The sequence below is a fragment of the Equus quagga genome, chromosome 2, assembly GCF_021613505.1.
Source record: "Equus quagga isolate Etosha38 chromosome 2, UCLA_HA_Equagga_1.0, whole genome shotgun sequence".
NCBI classification, from domain to species: domain Eukaryota; kingdom Metazoa; phylum Chordata; class Mammalia; order Perissodactyla; family Equidae; genus Equus; species Equus quagga.
In genome coordinates this window covers 89,320,850-89,336,785 of record NC_060268.1, presented here as the reverse complement: position 1 = coordinate 89,336,785, position 15,936 = coordinate 89,320,850, and the positions used below count along the sequence as shown (strand labels likewise).

The following is a 15,936-nucleotide window of genomic DNA, read 5'->3' as shown; positions in this document are numbered from 1 at the left end:
CTCTTTGAAGATAAAAACTGTCTTATTTGCTTTGGTATCATATTACCATCCCTAAGAACCTAGCATGCTACCTCACGCATAGATCATATCCAAGAAATTTCCTGAAAGAAAGAAAAAAAGGAACGAAAGAAGGAAGGAAAGGAAGAGAACTTGAATTCACTCTGGTTATCCTCCTCTTCTTCCAAGTTTGTCCAAATCTAATATTCGTGCTCATGAAGAAAAACACATGGCCAATACCTAGTCTGTATCTGTTGTAAGTTTCTCTTTTCTTACATTGATGTTGACAGTTTTCAATCAAAGAACAGTACTCAACTTTCACTCTCAAGACTCTGTACAGATGTAAGTTTCTTTTAATCATTCTTTCTAAGAGGCTGGTCTCAATTATTAACTAAGATTTTCAAATGAAAAGGCCACAAGTTCAAGGCCTGGGTCAGTTCCATAAACAGAAACAAACACTCCTGGCCTCTTGCCCTCATGTCTTGCAGAAAATGCTGCTGGGTTTACCAAGGAAAACCCAGTTTGCTGGAGCACCTGTTCCCTTGCTCTTGCAAGATTCCAGAATTAAGCTGACTCCGATGCTCCCGCTTGTCTACAACTCATGCTCACGCACTGAATTCTTATCTTCTCTTTGGCTTAAAGGCTTTTGATGAATAGTTTCCAGGCCCGCGCCAATTTGTCTTGTGCTTCTTTCCCAGTTGGACTTGTTTATTTGTTTTGGTTCCACTCCACCCCAACCCACCATGATCTGCAGAGTGGGGCAAAGGAAAGAATCTAAAAGCTCTCCCCCAATGCTGTGTGAAGTCAGGTGCTGGCATGCAGCTTGTCCCTCCACACCAGACGCAAAAGGCGACTGGCACTCTGTATCAGACAGTCAGTTATCAAAGAGCAAGCAAGAGGGGAGGGGAAAGTGGCATTGATGAATGGCTGCTGCAGCACAGTATTATTCAAATAATTCAGCAAGTACTCCATAGGCCCGCACCGCTGAGCCACAGCGAAGAGCCAATTTACTACTGATGACTTCAGAAACGATTCTATTCAACAACAAAACCCTGAGAACACCAGAGAGTCGATAGCAGTCTTAACCCGGAGACCTGACAAGGAGGTAGTCCCCATATGTCTGCCACCAGCATCAGCAAGGAGAGTGATTACTATGACAGAGAACTCAAAAAGTCTCTTTCTCCTTAGACAGATAGGTAGGTAGGAGGGGAGGGAAGAAGAAAGGACAGAAGGGAGGGAAAAAGAGAGGTGGATGGATAGATAGATGATAGATAGACAGACAGATAGATAGATAGATAGATAGATTTTTTCAATTACAGTTTCATCTCCAGAAATAGCATAAAAGGTAGCATTTACTTCTCAGTCTTATTTTGCAGATGACAAAATTAAGGAGTTTTAACTTTAAGGGGCTTGTCCAAGTCCTTGTCCACCAACAGAAACAGATAGGATTATAATTCATAGATAAGTTATTATTCTAGAGCAGTGGTTCTCAACCAGGAGCGATTTTGTCCCCGGGGGACATTTGGCGATTCCTAGAGACATTTGTGGTTCACGACTGACTGGGGGTGGGGAGGTGGGGTGGCATAGGGGTAGGTGCTACTGACATCTACTGGGTAGATGTCAGAGATGCTGCTAAACATCCTACAATTCGCAAGATAGTCCCCCGCAATAAAGAATAAAGTCAAAATGCCAATAGTGCCAATGTTTAGAAGCCCTTTTCTAGGAATGCAGTCAGTAAATGAAGTCCCGCTGCCTATTTTTGTCAATAAAGTTTTACTGGAACATAGCCATGCCCTATCATTTACATCCTGTCTATGGCTGCTTTTATGCTACAACAGCAAAATTGAGTAGATGTGGGAGAGACTGTATGGTCCACAAAGCCTAAAGTAATTACTATCTAACCTTTCATAAAAGGTGTGCTAATCTCTGTTCTATAGGATAGGTCATTATAGGATAGAGACCAAAGGGTACCACTTCCCTGCTGGCCAGAGTGTACACCACACAACTCAAAGGAACACAGCTCACATAGGCACCGAGGAAAACGGAATTGTACAGTGCAGTGGTCCCGTGCAGAGTGGGTAGATAAGAAGAGTGACTTACGAAGATAGGGGAGATCTACTTGAAAAAGTTTCCTAGAAAATCTTTCCATGGTCTCTTTGCCTGAATGTCGTTCACGCTGATTAAACATGCCAACCCTAAGCATTACATGCCAAGCTAAGGCTCATCCTGATGGAATCTCAGAGCCTTCATAAAGGATAGCCTCTGACTTTACAATGAGATATCGCACTGGACCTACCAAGATGAAAACTTGGAAATCAGTAACAGCAGCCATCATGTATTGAGCATCTCTCTCTGCCAGGCGCTAGAGTGGAAGTACAAACGCAGGTCCTTAAAATCTGCACTGGCCTTAGCTGAACACTGAAAGTGATATTTGCCTTTGTAAGATCTGAATGGGGTGATCACTAGAAGCAGAGGCTGGTCTACCTACTTCCTCTTTCACATCTTCAGAATCGGAATCCTTATCCACTTCTTCATCACCATCATCTTCAAAATCTTCTGGGTGGGAGAAAAAGAGGTGAAATGGGTGAGGCTTTCTCTATGCCTTGGATTTGGATTCTCACCACTTCTTCCTCTCAAATAAGGGGCTCATTATTAAGTGCACAATATCCCAACGCACTCTAATATTTATTTGTATGTGTAAATGGTGTGCACATAGGCACATGAGAGCACTATATCATGAAGCGTAAATTGTGTTCCTACATTGAATACAAAATCAGTGCAGAATAAAATGACTCATGAATACCATTCTGGTTTCCCCAACTCACTTTAGAAGAAGTATTTATGCAACTAACATTGGCAAAGTTTAAAGATCACATACATGCAAAATTTAAGGTAACTTAGCACCTTGACTGACTCCCTAATTTTGATATGACGAAACTTGTTTACAACAAAAGTCCATAGAAATCACCCACTACCGTTGTGGCAAGATGATGCCTATGGAAAATCTGTTCTATGGAAGGAGGATGAGGTTGGAAAGCACCAGAATCTTTTGGCAACAAAATCTTCTTGGAGACTGGATAACAATACTTTCAGATATTCTAATATGACTAGCATAGGGTTGTAAGTAGGAATAGTTTTATTTCAATTTCATCCACAGGGCAAATTAATTCCAGAACCAGCACACACAGCAGAGAGACTCAATCGTGGGATTGTGAATAGACTTTTTTAAAATTAGCTGAGATGACCCTACAGGCTTTCAATGGCCACCAGGCAAAGTGGCAACAGTTAATAATGAAGGACAAAATAAGTGAGCTTGACATTTGTTCAGCTGTATATGAAAAGCTTGCTTTTTCATAGATATCTCTAATTAGCTTATCAGACAATCGTGGTTGACCTATTAAAGAACTGATTCTACTTTCATCCGCATTTTTCTGAAATATTGTCAAAATGTAAAAACTCATCATAAAGCTCATAGTGACCCACTTTCTTTACCTTCAGTTAGAACACATGGAGGGTCAGAGGTGACACTCCCAGGGACCGGGAAGGCATAAGCACTGCTGGCTGTGACCAAGGGAAGAGGACTCTTCGGATAGCACTGCCTCAGGATCTGAAGCACGATGGAGATGACAGGTTCCAAGCTTTTGTCATCCAGGCAGTTCTGAACAAAGAGAAGATATCAGACACTGAAATCTTGTATAGAGTCCCATTATAACCGTATTTCAGGTAATGAATTACACACATCCTAGACAGATAGTAAACATCCTTAATGTAGAATGTCTAATTTGAACATTCTCATGTAGAATTTTGTCTAATATAGAATCTGCTTTGGTCCACCGTATAATCTGCATTTTTATTTCTTTCCTGCAGCTCCTATGTTATGGGAATGAATTTAGTCTGAAAACAGACTTGAAAGTCTTTCAAAGGATGCTGCACCTAAGGGAAGATGTCATCCAGGATAGCTAAGGGAAGAGGAGGTGAGCATCTTCCCTCAGCCATGCATGTGTCAGTGTGAGTTATTGCCTAAATTAGAGAATGAGTAGGTGAATTGATGGAAGTCTTACTTTTCTCTTTCAGCTGCTATCTGGAGAGAAAAACAGAAAGGAAAAAGATAAAATATGAAGTCAAGAGGAAAGACTAAGTGAATCCCAAGTACCTAAATTAAATAACACGCCTTTTCTCAAAGCTCACAGTGTTGATCCCTCTTGGTACCCACCCAAAGCAAAGAGAAATTGGGTTTGCAAATGTTAACGTTCTGATACTGATGGAACATGACAAGATCCTTCTTTTCAGATGCCGTGAAAAATGTAAGAACAAGCTTATTAAATTGAGAGAGAGAGTTGGGGGTATCTCTTTGGCAAAAACACAGCCATTTTCTTCAGACTCTTGGTAAATGTTTTGTCTACTGACTTGGTACAGAAAGTTGACCAGTGTGAGCCTCCAGGTGGATATTCCTAAGGGATTTCCAGCAAGCTCCAAGGCCAATTAGTCACAGCAGATGCTACGGAGGACACTGAGCACCTGCCACAGGGCGGGGTGACTGTCTGTGATGATGTCATGCTATGGGATCTTCAGGCCCACATGATAAGTAGCTCCACGCGAAAGAACACGGAGAAAGAAATTAATAAACTTTTAGCCATGAATTTGAACTACCCAAATAATTCCAAAATATAATTAAAGTAAGCCACCTTTCAAACCAGAAATGCCTTAATACGATCAAGAATGCTACCTCTCCCTCTGAGTGTTCAAATGCTACCAATCAGGAGTCCTGAACCCACAGCAGGAAATGCTCTCCGTGGAAAATGAGTTAGTTGAGGCCATTTTATCCTTGGGACTGGTCAGGTGGTTTCAAGTGCTTGGTAAAAAGTATTAGTGTTGGAGAAAAAGAGAACCGAGCATGGAGGAGGAAGAAAGGGGAGGTAGATGGGTGATCAGAGATAATGTTCCGAGCTTCAAGCTTAGCAGAAATGAGCCAAGGACAAGCCAGGGAACTCGGTCAAAACTGACAACATTTTGGAAGCCAGGTCTGTCTCTCATTGTCGTTGGTATTGTTGTTGATGATGGTAATGATGATAATGTGTTTTGCTTCTCATGGAATGGTGCAGGCGAAAAGAGAATGGAAAGATGGAAGCAAGTTCAAGTGTCCTGTTAGGTTAGGCCACACCATGAACTGAATCTGGGGGACAAACAGGATATTAAAACAGAAACCAAGGCATTCAGAATAATGCTATATTTGGTGTCTGCCATACTCTGGGGAAAAATTTATGAATGTAAAGATGATCCTGGGTTCCAGGGTACTAGAAATGCCTGGACCCACTTGCCAACATTTTCCTAGTGTTGATGGATAGGTGCTGTGCAGAGCTTGGACCAAGATGAGGCAAGTGAGGTGCCCAGGATGCAAAATTTAAGGGGCTCTCACTCTCACGGCCCTGCAAGGGCAGGGTTGGGGCTGGTGCTGTGTCTCATAAGATGACAAGACTCCGAGAAATAGGATCCTTCTGGACAAATGTCCTGGAATTGGGAGCAAAAGTGAGATTTTTAGGCTCACTTTTCCCTTCACTCTCGATAATACACGTGCTACTTGCAAAAGATGATGTAATATGAGAGAGCTGAAACTATTCCATATGCAGTTAATGTCTTTACTTATCTTTGAGATAATAAATACTCTACTGGCATGATCCCTAGGCAGGACAGAGGAATCGCACTCAGCTCAGATCCTGGAGCAAGATGACCTGAATTCAAATCCTGGGCTGAAGGTTTCTAACTGCAGAATCCTGGCAAGTTACTATACCTCTCTGTGCTACAGGCTCCTCATCTGTAAAGCAAAGATCATAACAGAACCTCTCTCATCAGGTGTATGTGAACTAAATGAGTACAAGTAGGCAAAGAGCCTGTCCAATGGTAAGCACTCAGTGATTGTTAGCTAGTGGGAGGTCAGTAGGCATCAGGCATCATCAGCCTCATAAAATCCCGTCAGAATCTGAAAGCAGTACTAGGAAGCCACTGCTACTCAGGACAGATTCCTGGGAATAGTCCTCATCATAACAAAATGAGACATCTTAGTGGAAAAGGAGCCTGACTAAGAGCCAGGAGTGCTGGATTTAAGTTCCAGTTCTGCTTGTAACTAGCTAAAGCCATCGGCATCTCCCGCCTGAACTCCCAGAGTCTAATTTCACCCCCTGCCATCCTAACCCTCTCTCCCTCTTCTTGCGCCCTCTGATGCTCTCCTCTCCACACGGCAGCCAGAATGGTCCTTCAAAAGCATAAATCAGTTTAATAGGGATAGAGTTTCAGTTCTGCAGTGGAAAGAGTTCTGGAGATTGGTTATGCAACAGTGTGAAGGTGCTTAACGCTACCGAACTGTATGCTTACAACTGGCTAAGATGGGCAACTTTATGTTATATGAATTTTGCCACAATTAAAAACTAATGGAAATAAAACCCAAATTCCTCGTCATGGTCCAGGGAGCCCTAGATGCTCTGGTCCCACCGATGTCTCCAGCTTCATCTCGTTGCCTCCCACTCTTCCTCATCACGGTTCTGCCACACCAGCTTCCCCATTTCTCAGGCTTGCCCACTCCCGACCCCACCCCCCTACCTGAGGGCCTTAGCATTTGCCTTCTTTTTCCTCCCTGGATCCCTCATGGCCAGGTTACTGGTTCTTCCTTGTCATTCAGGTTTCGGCTTGGGGAGCCTCTCTTTGACCACAGTTGGCAGTAGCCCTGCTCCTTCCTCTCTCTCCAGAAACGCTTTGGACATAGATGGGCAAATTCTAAGGTCCAGAACAGATGTGGTGTAGCTTCAATTTAGAAATGTCTTACACGAAACACCCTCAGTTTGGGACCTTCCGGTTCATTCTTGCCCAGGTCTTTCCTTCTGCCTGACCCTCCAAAATGTCTTAGCTGTCCCACCAGTTCTGTACTGCTTTTCTCTCCCATCTTTACCTCCTGGATATCTCCTTTCACTTCCCTGGGCAGTGCATGAACCAAGTTGTTTCTCTCAGGCTTTTCAGGGTGTTCTCCTGGCTTGGCCCAAATTCAATGACTTCCTTCTTGAAGCCTTCTCTGGTCAGCCAAGACCAAGTGTTGCTCTCCTTCCTCTGTGTGGCTTTACCAATGCCACTCTTACATCCCACCTGCTACCTGTACTACACCTATCCTGGTTTTCCCTATAAGATGGTAAGCTTTCTGAGGAGGATGGGAACTTTATCACCATCTCTGAGCTCCCTATATAACCTAACCCCAAGAACTTTCACAAAGCAGGAGCTCAGGAAACACTGAATAAATCATAAATGATCTCAGGTCGATCTGACCTCGAGCATATCTAGCTCCTGATTCTAACTGGGTGACATTTCCCTTAAGATTCAGTCTTTCCTTCCACAGATTCACAATGCTGGGGTAACTGGTCCTGTGGACAAAAAGGGTCTTGAGGAAGAAAGGCTTGGCCTGCAGCTCTTTCTGAGCCTATGGCAGTAGGTTCAACTTTTCAAAGGCCATCACTGCTTATTGTAGTGGTTCTCAAAGTGAAGTGCCCGGACCAGTAGCATTAACATCACCTAAGGACTTGTTACAAATGCAGAATCTTGTATCTCAACTCAGGCCTACTAATTAGAAACTCTGGGAGAGGGGTCTAGCAATCTGTGCATTAACAAGCCCTCTGGGTAAATCTGATGCATGCTCAAGTTTGAAAGCCACCAATTTTAGAAACTTTTCAGGTCTCTTAAGCTGTTCCACCTCCAAAGTGTGGCCTCTTTACCACGTTATGTCATACAAGTTGGTTCCATCTGCAATTACCCATTTCTCCAAATTGATAACTATCTCAAACTGTTTCAGGGCATCCTTGCAGGGATTCTTTTTTGACCTTACATTCAACTTGTCATTCTTCTTCCTCCTTCCTCATACAAAGCTCCAACAAAATTACATAGCACCCTCACTGCATTACGGACAATCTGATCCTTGAATGTTTAAGCGATGCTTAGAGGGTCTGTGCAAGAATGTGAGACCCAGGAAACAAAGAGGTGGAGTCATTGAGAGCGAAAGACTGCAGGCAGCGGCCTCAGCAGAAAGGCAAAGAAGAATATAATGGGCAGGGCCGTCCGGTGGCGCAGCGGTTAAGTGCGCACGTTTCACTTCGGTGGCCCCAGGTTCGCCAGTTCGGACCCCAGGGGCAGACATGGCACCACTTGGCAAGCCATGCTGTTGTAGGCATCCCACATATAATGTCGAGGAAGATGGGCATGGATGTTAGCTCAGGGCCAGTCTTCCTTGGCAAGAAAAAAGCAGAGGATTGGCAGAAGTTAGCCCAGGGCTAATCTTCCTCAAAAAAAAGAAAGAATATATTGGGCAGAGGCTGTGGGAAGGACTCAAAAATAGCTCTTTCTCAGTCAATTTCATGCCCAGTAGGTTTGTAACTACATCATAAACACAAGTAAAAATAGTACAGGACACTGGTTTTCAATTGTGGTCCCCAGACCAGCAGCATCAGCAGCACTCAGGAACTTGTTAGAAGTGCAAATTCTCAGGCTCCACCTCAGACCTACCAAATCAGAAACTCTGAGGATGGGGCCCTTGCAGCCTTCCAGGGGACTCTGACGCCCACTCAACTTGGAGAACCACGGGTGCAGTGCACAGAAGCATGGCCTTTTGAGAAAGACCACTGGTTTCAAATCTTCTAAAACGTTGAAATCAGAAAGTCTGTGTAAACTGTTAAGCCAGCCCTAGGTCAGAGTAGGCACTCAATACAAATCTCATCTCCTCCTCTGCCTCCTCCTCCTCCTCCTCCTCCTTCGTTATCATTGTCATCACCATCTTTGTCATCACCATCAGCTGCAGCAGCATCACCATCATCATCATCATCACTATAATTGACAAATAGCCACTGAAATGACATCACCAGATCCAAGGTTCCCAAGTTGGCCATCCTGCATTCACAAGCCTTCTCTGGCAGAAGAGGGGAGAGGATTGATGGGCAGCTCACACTCCAGCACAGCTGCAGTGGCATCTGTGCACATAGCCAGGTGCTGGAGGCTCTTCAGGCCGGGGAAACCTGGCACAGGTGCACATCCTGCCTCCGCTCACACCCTGCTTCCATTCCCCACAGTAATTGGAGGCTGGAAGCTTGTCATAAATTTGCTTAGTGGAGCAGTTAAGGTCTTCATTGACCTGCTGTGAACAGCTTCTAAGATCCTGCTTCTGGACTCACAGCCCCTTTCCTGCCTGGGCTTCACTTGGTATTTTCTCCACCTCTTCTTACCATAGACAAGTACCTCTGGGATCACCATCTTCTTCCTTCATTGCCCTTCTAATTGTTTTTTGTAACACAGAACAGAGAAACAACCAATAATGCACAAGGCGGAGGAACCGGCTGAAGCCACGAGCCGGGGTAGGGGGCTGCGGGGCATCAACAGTGCAGGAGGCTGTGTCACTAAGACTGGGAGAGATTAGAGACGTGGGGGACACAAGCTTATAAAGTAAGGGGAAGCTTCCAAAAATTCAAAGCACTTCCTCATCCAGAGGAATAGAATGTAAAATGCAGCTATTTCATGACGGAGAAACTCTGAAAGCTATAATGATGGAGAGAAACCCAGAGGTGACAGCAGATAGAAAATTAGATATTGGTTTGCAGCACAGTATTATGTTATTGTTTAGAGGGAGCAAAAAAAAGGCTATTTTTTTTAATGGGAAAAGTCTACAGATACCACGGTTGGAAAACCGCGCTCTCGTTGACTGCTTCATTACCTCGGATGGACTCAGGTAGAGAAAAACTGGAGCGTATTCAGAGAAGAGCGACGAGACTGAGGAAGGGAGTACAGAGACGGGCTAATATGAAGACAGCAAGGAACAGAATGCGTATGAAACATGGCTGCTTTGGCCCCCGGAGAAGGCGGGTGAGCAGATGGTGGGTATTCGGGAGATGTTCACATCATAAGGAGAGAGGGTGTGTGTAGCCTCACATGATGGTGTGTAAATTAGCCCTGATCAAGTGAAATCAAGGAATTTGTTCTTTGGGTTGAAATCCATGAAACTCTAGACACATATTCCACTGGGGCGCAGATAAGCAACGGCCCTCACAGGTACTATTCTCTTTGCCTGGGATATTCTTCCTCTTAAACTCGGTGTGACCAGCTCCTTCAATAATTCAGGTCTCAGCTTAGGGGTCACCTGCTCAGAGGAGACTTGCCCTCTCTAACAGAACACCTTCTCCCTCCACTCACGGGAGTCCCAGTAGGCCTTCACCCTCCATTGATTTCACAGAACAATATAAAATTATCTTCCTCATTAAATTCTTTGCTTCCTTAGTGTCTGACTCCCCTGCTACAATGTTTGCCCCGCAAGATCAGAGGTCTTGATGTCATATTCACCACTAGATTATGCAGTGGTAATTATTCCAATAACTGCTCACACTCAGAGAGCAGTGAAGGCGTGGCAAGCAATCTGCTAAGCACAAAACATTTCTACATTAACTTAGACCACACAACAACCTAGAGTTTATTTCCTTTTTTTTTTTTTTTGAGGAAGATTAGCCCTGAGCTAACATCTGCTGCCAATCCTCGTCTTTTTGCTGAGGAAGACTGGCCCTGAGCTAACATCCATGCCCATCTTCCTCTACTTTATACGTGGGACGCCTACCACAGCATGGCTTGCCAAGCGGTGCCATGTCCGCACCCAGGATCCCAACCGGCGAACCCCGGGCCACCAAAGCGGAACGTGGGCACTTAACTGCTGCACCACTGGGTTGGCCCCTCCTTTTTTTTTTTTTAAGAAGAAGGAACTTGAGGCCCAGAGAAGTTGGGTGACTTCTCCAAAGTGTCACAGCTGTAGGTGCCAGAGTTAGGATTTGAATCCAGGTTCTCTAGCTTTAGAGTCAACACTCAGCCACAGCACCATACAGTGTGTACCCAATAAGTATGTGTTGAATAAATGAGTCAATCAATGCATGAGAGAATGAATGAATGTGGATTTGAATCCACAACATCTGCCCATGGCAGGCAGCAAGAAACCTACAGAGGTTTTCCCAGCTCTGTTCAGGAGGATTCCTAAATCAGCCAGACATCCCCCACCCGCAGAGGTAATCCCAAGGCTGAATACCTGTGTGGTGCTGAAGAGGGTCTCCATGCCCTGAGCCGCCAGGAAGGCCTCCCTGCCAGACCGGAGGGCGGCAATGTGCTTGAGGCAGAGCAGAAGCCCCCGGCGGATCAGCACGTAGGTATTGGCCGTGTCATGGCTGTGCCAGTCCTGATGCAGCCTGAGTAAGCCAACAACATAGCCTCTGTTCACTGCCCTGCGGCTGTTAGACTCTGAAACCAATGGGAAAAGGCAACATCAGTCATAGATTCTCTTGGCCGCACCTGCCTGAGAATGTCTCAGTGGACCTCCCACAAGAGACTTATCAATTATAAAGGGAACAGTAATAACCTTCCAGTGGAGAAAACTAGCAGATGTCACCTTCATAAAGTGATCAAAGTCAACATCACCAGATACGATGCACGGAGAAAGACACAGCATCAACTACGGTATTCTTGCCAAAAACGATAACCTGAATTTAGCCACGAGGAAAATCAGCAAACCCAAAATGACGGACTTGCTATGAAACATCTGATCTGTACTGTTCAAAAATGTCAAGGTCATGAAAGGCAAAAATAACAGGAAAAAAAGACCAAGGAATTGAGCTAAAGGAGACTAAAAGTCATGATATGTAAGTACGACACATAATTATAATTTATATCCTGGGCCAGAGAGCAATCTTTTTCTTTTGCTACAAAAGGCACTTGGTAAAACTTGAATAAGGTCTGTAGATTAACTAATAGTATTCTATTAATGTATATTAGATTTTGATATACTGTGGTTATACAAAAGAATATCATTGTTTCTAGGAAATTCACAATTGGAGTATGTGAATGTCTATAAGTTATTCTCAAATAGTTCAGAAAAAAATTATAATTGTGGGGAGAAAGAAAGAGAGAGAGAGAGTGATTTCCACCAGATTTCCATCCTTCTTCCCTAAATCTCAGTGGATTTAGGATTTTGTCATTGAGTTGAGCAAACTAGAAGGTTTAGGTTGAGAAGAAGACACTGAGTGAGACATAGCATCTGAAAGGCTGTCATGTTAAGAGATACACTGGGTGTTTTTCCTAAAGAGAATGGAAGCCAGTTTATGAATAATCAAGCATTTACCTCAGTCCAAGAAAGGAATTCCTCATGGTCAATGCTATCCAACCAGAGGATGGAAGCTATGTGGCAGTGAGTAACTGGGCACTACAAATGTTCCGGTAGAGGTTGGAAATCCACCCAGGAGGGATGTAGCATGGGGCTTTCTTATACTTGATGGAGAGCTGGAATAGTGTTTCTACAGTCCCCTTCACCTCTTCAATACCAGGATTTCTCTTTGTTAGTTGAATGACCCTGGTGGAGACCTCCTATGAGACCCATCTTATGAGATAAGTGGATGATTTCTTAATTTCCCCAAGAAATAGCTTAAATTCTCTTTGAAGAAACAAAGGGGAAAGAATAGTCCAAGATACCTCTCTCAACAGTTAACACGTGCCACTCTTCATGTTAAATTCTTCAAGCTACAGAGTCGGTGGACAAATGTCGACCAGTCCGGATCTATCCAGTAGACGCCTGGTCATCTCCACTCCTGTGGACGAGGCGCATTGCTGGACTCTAATCGGCTGACCCTCAGGCACAAATGCCCAATTCTTGCAGCTCTGACCTCTCACTACTGCATCCTCCTCTATCCAAACTGTTCATGCTGGTTTATGGGACAATACGCACTTCTGGCCAAGTGTGTGTGAGAGCGATCCCCTGAGCCATAATTGGATAAGCAAAATTTCAGCTCAAAGTCAGATTTTTCCCTAAGACCATGTAAGCGCACATGAATGAAAAAATAACATGGAAATTTAATGCTTTATTCCAGAGGGGTTTTCTCATAATATTAATGGAATTCTTTTTTTTTTTTTTTTCCTGCTTGTTTGTCAAATTGTAAATTGTCAGGCTTGACTGAGCCCCACTGAGATTTTTGACCCATTTGTGCAGTTGGTTTATTTTTTTTTTTTTTGCCTTTTACAACATTTCATTCAGCCATGACCCTGAACTGAGGAGTGACGAGCTTTATTCATCCGGCGAGTGTTTGTGGAAGGTTTAAATCGCCTTCATTATCTCCTTTAATGAATTATTCTTTTGTATCAGAAATATTTCTCTCCTTGGCTGGTCCCGGCCACAAAGCACTAGAGTTCTTTACTGCCTAAATGAGGTTCCAGCCTATCCAATATCTGATGTTTAAAAGAAAATTGAGGATTAAGAGGGAGGTATTAAAGGAAAGTATCGCCTGCTGAAAAGATGCCAAAATGGCAAGAACAGTTCACAGAGGCCCCTCGGGCCGTCAGGGCTTAAGGACTTGTGTCTTTTATCTATTTTAAGGGTATGAGACTAATAACGCATTATCCCAATGACCTTCATCCTCTACTCTTTTTTGGGGGGCGGGGGGGGGAGGAGATAATGGGAAAAAACCTTTAATTGTCTGAGAGAAAAATCCCTTATCAAATTCCAATGATTTTATTCATGATTTCCTGTTAATCCTCAACAAGCTGTCATGTTTACTAACATCTAAAATAGCTAAACCCCTTCCCCCTCGACCATAAATCAGTCGATCTCTCTGAGAATGGCTCGGGGAGTTCTGCAAAAGTCAATACGCATCTAAAACCCGACAAGAGGAGATTATCAAACTGAGGAAGAGCGAACGTGGAGAAGAGCCAATGAATGAAATGAGGGTCACCCGGATCAGCGATTTGCAGGAGTTCTAGAAGTTGTGAGAGGAAAACACCGCTCGTCTGAGGGAGGCCAAGTAGCGAGGAGAAAATGTGGGGTTTCAAACACTGTTTGGGGCGAGCTCAGGGTTGCGGGGTGGGGAGGGCTCCAGGTCCCCCAACTCTCTTCAAAACAGACAGCTCACTTTATTCTGTTTACATCAATAGTCTCCTCCTAAGGTCTTCCCGGAAAAAAAGTTCCTGGCGTTGAATTTTTTTTTAATTTCCTAAGTAGATTGATTCATCTTAAACAGATTGGAGGATGAAGGTGGGATGGCCAGAGAGGAATTCTGAGGGGCTTTAATTTAACACTCGCCCCCAGCCCGTACCCATATGGCCAACTTTAAGGTGCTCCCGGTGCCTCCTGCTCTGCCGGCCCCTCCCTGGAGGCCTCCTGCTCAAGATGGTTTCTGGTCAGTTTCCTTTGGCAAATCCACGAACTTGTTTTTGTCCTCACCCCCAATTTACCCTCTTATATTCTACTATTTGTACCTCTCTCTCCGGATTATATCTTCCCGGGGTCTTATCAGTAGCTAATTCTCAGTCTGAAGTGTGATCTAGCAATATCCTTATTTTTACCTTAGATATCTCTTCACTGAGGTTCAAAGGTTTTTCTTTAGGGCAGACGCCACTGATGAGGATTTTTACCCTCGGACAAAAAGGAAAAAAAAAACTGGAAGGGAATATACCAAGATGTTAATAATACTTCCGGTGGATGGGGAGGATTTTGCTCATTTAGCCTTTCCCGTAGTTTTTACGCCCCACATATTCTACAATGAACCTTGATAATTAGGAGGAAAAAACTAGGTTACCCTTTGACAGGAGGTCTAGAGACTTTTGGCCACGCCATGTTGTAAATGTCCGTGGGCAGGGCAAGCAGGCTCCAGGTTGCCATAGCAACCAACTCACCTTTTTTGTCTTACCCCATCCCCTTCAAAAGTGAGTTACCTGCCTAGCCCTGAAGGCATTTGAGATCATGATCATTTCCATAAAGATGTTTGTCTACTAAACAGGAAAGCCTAAATGCCTTCAAGAATCCAAGATTGAATTTTTCAGGCGGAATTTTCAGCCCATGACAGGCTGTTGGGAGAAAAGCTTGGGGACCCAGATTATTATAACTTTAAACAGCCTACTATTCTGCCCCTATTTGGCAATACCAAAGGTAAATCTCATCGCTACTCTTTATTTCCCATATCTGGGAATTTCATCACCCCTTTTAGGGTCAAGCGATGCCCTAAAGCAGAGGAAATGTGGGAACATACAGCAGAGTAGTGAGCTGGACACTTTGACCACACAGCCCTAGGAATGAGATGTACAAGTGAGCGCAGACCTCTCAACTTGTCTTTCCCATACTCAGGTACCCGTCACTGCCCAGCTGGGCCTGCTCTGTGGGCAGACCCTTCAGCTGCTGGCTTTCTTTCTGGAGTCCTTGCACCTGGCCAGGAGCTCGACCACTTTCTAGCTGTGTGGCCTTGAGCATGTTACTTCACAGCTCCATCATTCTGTCTTTATCTGAAGAACGAAACTAATAACAATCCATTCCTGGCGGGGCTGTTGAGAAAATTAAATAATACATATAAAGTGGATAGCTTGATGCCTGGTACATAACAAGCGCCCAGTACCTTGCCTATTATAATTGTCATTATGAGAAGCATCATCTATTTATCATCCCAACTTCCCCCTCTTATTATGGACAACAAAATGCCAAATGCTCAGGACATGAACATATTCCTTTTGACAGCCTCATGCAAGAACAGGAGCTCCAGAGTCACATAGCCGTAGATTTGAATTTTGGCGCTACCGTTTACTAGCAGTATAACCTTGGTTAAGTTACTTAGCCAATCTGAACTATATTCCCATCATCTGCAAATATTAAACCAAGATTTTAAAAGGTAAAGATAATTAAAGCATCTACCTTACAAGTCCGTTATAAGGAACAAATGCATAGCATAGCACCTGGCACAAAGTACATGCTCAATAAATGATAATTCCCTTCTCCATAAGGAGGACTACTAAACTTCACATACCTTTCACCAGCGGGAATAGCCCAAGGAAAAGTTTCAAAATAAGTAAAATTCATAATCAGAGTTCTTCAATCCCCGTGTAACGTAATTGACTTCTCATCCCAAAATGGCCACC

General features: G+C 44.0%; 1 protein-coding gene across 1 annotated transcript in view; it reads right to left on the bottom strand.

Annotated features, from left to right (window-relative positions):
- AGBL1 (AGBL carboxypeptidase 1) overlaps positions 1–15,936 on the bottom strand; it is a 737,428-nt gene that overhangs the window by 582,495 nt on the left and 138,997 nt on the right. The window contains exons 7-9 of the mRNA XM_046654855.1: positions 11,081–11,289; positions 3,490–3,655; positions 2,486–2,553 (exon numbers count right to left, since the gene is read on the bottom strand). Of these exons, the coding sequence (XP_046510811.1) occupies positions 2,486–2,553; positions 3,490–3,655; positions 11,081–11,289 (443 nt within the window). The remainder of the gene's footprint in view (positions 1–2,485; positions 2,554–3,489; positions 3,656–11,080; positions 11,290–15,936) is intronic.